The sequence below is a fragment of the Pygoscelis adeliae genome, unplaced genomic scaffold, assembly GCF_000699105.1.
Source record: "Pygoscelis adeliae isolate BGI_AS28 unplaced genomic scaffold, ASM69910v1 Scaffold209, whole genome shotgun sequence".
NCBI classification, from domain to species: Eukaryota; Metazoa; Chordata; class Aves; order Sphenisciformes; family Spheniscidae; genus Pygoscelis; species Pygoscelis adeliae.
The window spans coordinates 3,640,782-3,647,111 of record NW_008825538.1 but is presented as its reverse complement, the minus strand read 5'-3'; the positions used below and the strand labels follow the sequence as shown (position 1 = coordinate 3,647,111).

At 40.7% G+C, this 6,330-nt stretch overlaps 1 protein-coding gene across 1 annotated transcript in view; it reads left to right on the top strand.

Annotated features, from left to right (window-relative positions):
* KDM3A (lysine (K)-specific demethylase 3A) overlaps window positions 1-6,330 on the top strand; it is a 32,380-nt gene that overhangs the window by 9,785 nt on the left and 16,265 nt on the right. Inside the window, exons 8-10 of the mRNA XM_009331879.1 lie at window positions 1,324-1,475; window positions 3,589-4,160; window positions 5,445-5,646. Of these exons, the coding sequence (XP_009330154.1) occupies window positions 1,324-1,475; window positions 3,589-4,160; window positions 5,445-5,646 (926 nt within the window). The remainder of the gene's footprint in view (window positions 1-1,323; window positions 1,476-3,588; window positions 4,161-5,444; window positions 5,647-6,330) is intronic.

Sequence of the window (6,330 nt, the reverse complement as noted above, 5' to 3'; positions counted from 1 at the left end):
AGAGTGATCTGCCTTGTATTTAGTGCTGAGGAAGAGCATGCAGCAAATCAGCATGAAGTAGCTAGTGTGTTGCAGTCATACTCTGCTTATGTTGTTTCTATAGCTCGTGCTCGAGTACCTTTAGCATCTTTCTGGCGCTCAGTTTGCCAGTCTTTGGCTTTCTGCATATTCAGCCATTGAGCAGCCTGCTTGATACACACAAAGCCGGTCTTTATTTCATATTCAGAATGTCCTGCAGAAGTTATGATCTGAATTCATGGCTTGTTTCAGCATAGTTTTTCCTTAAAGTAGTGAAGTTGGTTACTTCTAATTTTCTAGTCTGCCTTCCTTCAAAGGACTGGATCCTTTATCACTTTTGTACTCTGCGAAATGTCTTGCAACTGTTTTCTCAAAATGGTTACAAGTGAGTGTACTTACTAGTACGGAAAACAGAAGCTCTGTTTGTTTCACTGATTTTGGTGGATGTGAATATATGGGAGTGATAAGCTGAAGCCATATTTTTTGTTTTACTTAGTATGTGATAGTACTCTGATTTCTAATATGGAGTTAATTAATTCCAGTGTTTTTTTGAGAGCTTGTCTTGATGCCTGACAGCTGTGTTATACCAAAGCAGAAAGGAAATACTTTGGAGTTGATGGTAACGAGTCTGTAGTGTAACTTCCAGTAGTAAGCTGAGCATGTGAGAGTGGAATATGGATGTTAGAGCTGAGGAAGGAGCCCCACAGAAAACTACTGTTTTTAAAGACACTTGCTGACTTGGTAGGCCTGTTGTATTCCTAAAAGAATTGTAGATTTGTAAGGCTGGTGATTCAATCAGCACAGGATTTTTTTACTTAACGCTTTCTAGAATCCTCATACAAAGATTTTCTCACTACAGGGAAGCTCACATCTAGATTTTTGGTAATGTCAGACTAACTTCACAGTTTTAATTTTCTCTAAGATTTTCAGATGAGCTCTGAAAGCTATTTCTGAATTCTGATTACTGCAATTATTTTAGAAAGATCATTGCACTGGCAGTTACGAAGAGCAGAGCTTTCTATCTTCCTTTCCACCTTCTTAATACACCTTCCTTTCCCCCCCAAAAAATTGTTGTTAATTGGGGGGAAAATGAATTAACATGAACAGTGTTTCATGGAACCTATAAGGTTTAAAAGGACACTCTAAGGTCTTTCTATTTTTGCAGACTGAGTGAGGAATGGTCTTCAACGAGCTTTATTAAACACTGTGGGAAGAGCATTAATGTATCTTTCTTTTTAGGCTGAACCCTGCAAAGCAGTGTTTCTGTTATCCTGAATTTTCCTAACGTTAAAATTGCCCTTACAGGTTTCTCCCAGTCAGGGACATGTCCAGTCGGTACCAACAGTGTTGGGTGAAGCATTGCTAGGATGTACTCCTGCTAATAAAGACCAAAGGCATCAAGGCCTGCCCCTGCCAGCTAACTCACCACCCAATCTTGGTGCAGAAACTCCTCAGGGGTAAGCAATCAGTTTATGCTTACGCAGACTTTTCCTCCAAAAACAACTCCAGTTCTTGGCAAAACAAACTCGGAGGTCATTTTAAAGAACTGTAGTAACTAGTCTTCTGTAATATTGGCAAAGTGTTAGATTTAATTGTCCTGGATATGTAACGTGCTTGCTTATGCCATGTTTTCCTTTTCTATAGAATCATAGAATAGTTTGGGTTGGAAGGGACCTCTAAAGGTCATCTAGTCCAACCCCCCTGCCGTGGGCAGGGACATCTTCAACTAGATCAGGTTGCTCAGAGCCCCGTCCAACCTGACCTTGAATGTTTCCAGGGATGAGGCATCCACCACCTCTCTGGGTGTTCTGTTCCAGTGTTTTACCACCCTCAGCGTAAAAAAATTCTTCCTTATATCTAGCCTGAATCTACCCTCTTTGTTTAAAACCATTGCCCCTTGTCCTGTTGCAACAGGCCCTGCTAAAAAGTTTGCCGCCATCTTTTTTATAAGCCCCCATTAAGTACTGACAGGCTGCAATCAGGTCTCCCTGAAGCCTTCTCCTCTACAGGCTGAACAACCCCAACTCTCCCAGTGTTCCTTCATAGGAGAGGTGTTCCATTCCCCTGATCATTTTTGTGGCCCTCCTCTAGACCCGCTCCAACAGGTCCATGTCGTTCCCGTGCTGAGGGCTCCAGAGCTGGACGCAGTACTGCGGGGGGGTCTCACCAGAGCAGAGTAGAGGGGCAGAATCCCCTCCCTTGACCTGCTGGCCACGCTGCTTTTGATGCAGCCCAGGATATGGTTGGCTTTCTGGGCTGCGAGTGCACATTACCAGGGTTAACTTTGAGGTAGTTGCCCTTCAATGTCACAAGCCAATGTTACTGCTTCATTGTACCCATCTGTAAACTGATCGGTTATACATAAGTGTGGTGCCTACTTTTTGTCAAACACATTCCTCCCCTGCCCCCAAGAAAAATAGAACTCATTCAGGCGGGTGTCCTTTACACTAGCTTCTTGCAGATCAAGTACAGGTCCTCAATTATACTTCTGTTGAACACCAGTGGCTTTAAACTTCTTTGTTACCTGTAGGAGGCTAGAAAATGTCCAACTGGGTGTAAAACCTTCCAGTACGGAGTTTCCCACTCCAAACTTTCCTTGAACAAATTTGAGCTGATGCTGCATTTCCACTATAAATCTAGCTCTAGAAGTCATGTTGTCAACGCATTTTTCAATCAGATAAATGTCTCCAAAATACAAACTTCTACATCAGCTCTGCCAGGAGGAAAGGCAGGCAGGGGCCTGAGATGAAGAGTATGTTTTATTCAGTTCTCTGACTATAGCAAGTATGGGAACTGTATTGTACCACGTAACTGTTTTCCTGAATGTAATCACAGCTCCTTCCTAACTTGCATAATTTGAAGGTTAGCATTTTGTGCTTGTGCCCCCAATTCTGTCACAAAAATGAACATATACGGTAGAAATAGTGTGACAGGAAATCTCAAATTTTGTGTTTTAGCTTTAAAAGAAGTCGTATAAGGCTTTTTCCACTTAGTTTTGTGTATATATCTCACAAATGTGGAAAAGATGATCTTTTTCGTTTGAGCTTTTTGTGTGATTGTGAGAGCAGGTAGCGGAGTAGCAGCAGTACCTAAATTTGTATGTGTCTCCATGTGTGTACAGCTTTATCATTCTGTCCAACTCATAAAACAAAACCAAACAAAACCCACAAAAACAAACAATTCCCCCCCCCCCCCCCCCACCAAAAAAAAACAAACAACAACAAAACCAAAACCAACTCCATTCCTTTTCCTCTTCAAATTAATCCATTCTCTGGCTGTATTTCTCAACCTCTATATATAAAGATCTACAGTAAAAAAACAAAACCAAAAACAAAACCCAAAAAACAAAAACCCCCCCCCCCCAACCCCTAAACAAAAAAACCCCAAACAACTCAGAAACACAAACCTACTTAACCTCACACAAAACTTCAAATTTTGGAACATCAGAATTCAAAGTACATGATTAAATTTCTTCTTTCAAGCTTTAAATGTGACTAGATTGAGCAGCTGATGCCCTGATTTGTTTGACACCTTTTTCTTTGTCTAATTAATGCATGTCGTGTGTTTCAGCACATGCAGACGAAGCTTACCGGAAACTCATCCTTCTTGTCTTAGTACTGGAATTAAACCATTGAAAGAAGATCTGACGGCCTTTCCTAAAGTGGGGTTTATATCTAAAGAACAAATGCAAAATCTTAATGATCAAAATGGTAAATATACCTCTTTGACAACGTCAAGATCTTCATCTTTGACTGATTCAGCTAATGAAAAAGGAACCAACCTGAAAAATACAAATGAACCTCTTACGAAGCCCACAACAAACTTTCCAAAAGAGTGCATTTCTGTAAAACAGTTGCAACATCTTAGCTCCTCCATAGCAATACCCAGAGTCAGTAGCACTGTTGAACTGCAGCGGACTTTAGATTGTAGACCCTCAACCTCAGATGCTCATCTTCTCTCTTTTACTGAGTCTGGAGTTAAATCACAAAGCAATTGCAATAGCCAGAACAGCCACAAAGGAAACAAGATTGATGAACTGATAGACATGGAATTTTTTATTAGAAGAAATTCAAATGAGATTCTTTATGACAGAAATGAAAATGAAAGCTTTTGGACTGGAAATGCCAAGGTCCAGGATAATAGTAAGTATTTTAAAACTTCCTGTGACTTGAAAGTCCTTGTAGTTTCTGTGTAACTACATGCAAGTAGGTCCTTTGCAAGGAACGCAAAATTAGTAATTTAAATTGTGTGAGTGAATCTGGAATTTGAGTCATTTGTAGGTTCTTTTACAAGGGGAATGCAACAAACTTGAGGAAAAATGTCCTTTCCTTATAAAGGAAAAGGGCTAACTAATCATTAATTTCTAGAAATAAGTTGTTACAAAATGTATGCAAGAACAGAATGGCAAAACGGGTTACAAAAACAAGGTTCTGTTTGGAATGCAAATGCTGATGGCATAATGAGACTGCCTTTGTTTTAGCAATGGCCCTAAATTTTGTAAGCGTGATGAGAGATGAAAGTTGTTCCCAACAAAGCTTTGTTCAAGAGGGGCTTTCATTTAATAACTCTTCTGAAAACAAAACGAACAAAAAAACCCAACCAACAAAAAAAAAAAATCAAAAACCACTCAACCCCAAAACAACCCACCTTGTTTCTATGTTTTTAGTGGCCCAGTTCCACTTGGTGAGCTCTTCGAGTTTTCCACATGGGACAGAATAGGAAAGGCTGTAGCTGTTTAAGGAGCTGGACTCCTGATATTATATATTGCGCTGTGCATCAGGCGGTATAGCTGATCATTCAGGGTTCTGGGAATCTCCCTACACACCCACCTCTTCTTTCTTTCCAATCTCATGTTGCTTGGTCTTGGATTACCACATGCTATTCCATAATTAACACGGGTACACAGCCAGCCAAGCAGTCACTGTTGTGTCCTGCTAGGCCTCATCCGCAATGTGTGGGAGGAAGAGAGATGTCTGGCATCTGTTATAGTAAGATGCTGAAAGCCGTTGCATCGTGAAGGGTGAAAACAGGACTGAGAAATGGCCAGGTTGTACTTTATCTTCATTACTTGTGAAATGTGGTCGCTTCACGCCCTGGTCTACTCAGTATTGAGGTACTCCAGCCTTGATAGCTGAAGAACTTTCATTAAAAGCAGATGCTCTTTCAAAATATTCCTCTGTGGAGGAGCGAAAGGAGCTACGAAACTTGGGCCCACAGACTGTGCTCCAGTGGAACTGTAGCTTGAGAAAGTTTCTACTGACCTGAAAAGAAGTTTCTGCCAACTGCAAATATTTTAGCATAACTTTGTTTCAGCGTAATGTGAAACTTATAGGAAAAGTCGACATGGATTTTCACTGAAATACATTTGCTTGCACCTTTATATGAGAAACTGAAGCTTGTCTAATCTACACTACTCTTCCCTGCAGTAATTGTTCGCAAGTCAATTTTAGCAGATGCTTCTAAGGTGAAGAAGCTGCAGCAAAGTGGAGAAGCATTTGTACAGGATGGTTCCTGCAATAATATCGCACCTCACTTGCATAAATGCAGGGAATGTCGTTTGGACAGTTACCGGAAGAACAAAGAGCAAAGAGACTCCACTGTCTTTTGTCGATTCTTTCACTTTAGAAGGTAAGAACAATTTTGACTCTATATAAACCTTGATATTCTTTAAATGTCAATAACATGCCCCACGTCTGAGTTGGACATAGGCCCTTTTTTCCTTTTCTGAAAGGGGGGCTGTTGAGTGCTCACTGTTAGCTGTAACATGGATCGTCATCTTCCAGGACAGATGAAAAAACAGTTATTTGGTCAAAGTGGTCTCATTTAGGTCTCTGGTTCAAAACTGCTAGATGTCAGTGTGTAGCTGTTAAGCTATAAGGCTAATATACCTAACTAATGAGAGGTTGCCTGCGGTTTTTTAGGCCTTAGAAATTTTTTAACTGCTTCATTTGAGTAGAAAATATTTTGGCAGGACTTCAAGCTCTTTATTTTGCTATTCTGGGCTGAGTGCCAATGGGGATAACATGAGTTTTGTTTGAGTGCTACAGCTCAGTAGTATTGGAGATAGTTGTGAGAGGGTAGATGCTGTGCATGTCTCCCGAAGTTTAGCAGCTGGACATGTGAAATGTTAGACACATACCTGCTGCTGTGGGAGAGTTGCAGTTAAGTGGCCAGAGGCTTTCAGCTGGAGTCATGGAATAGTGATGGGCAAAATAATAATTTACATTGTGTTGCTCCTTTCTTCGTTCCGCTTTACACTTGAGAGTTTGTGCCACTTCTTTAAGCTTGCCATAGAAACGTTTAATCAGTACA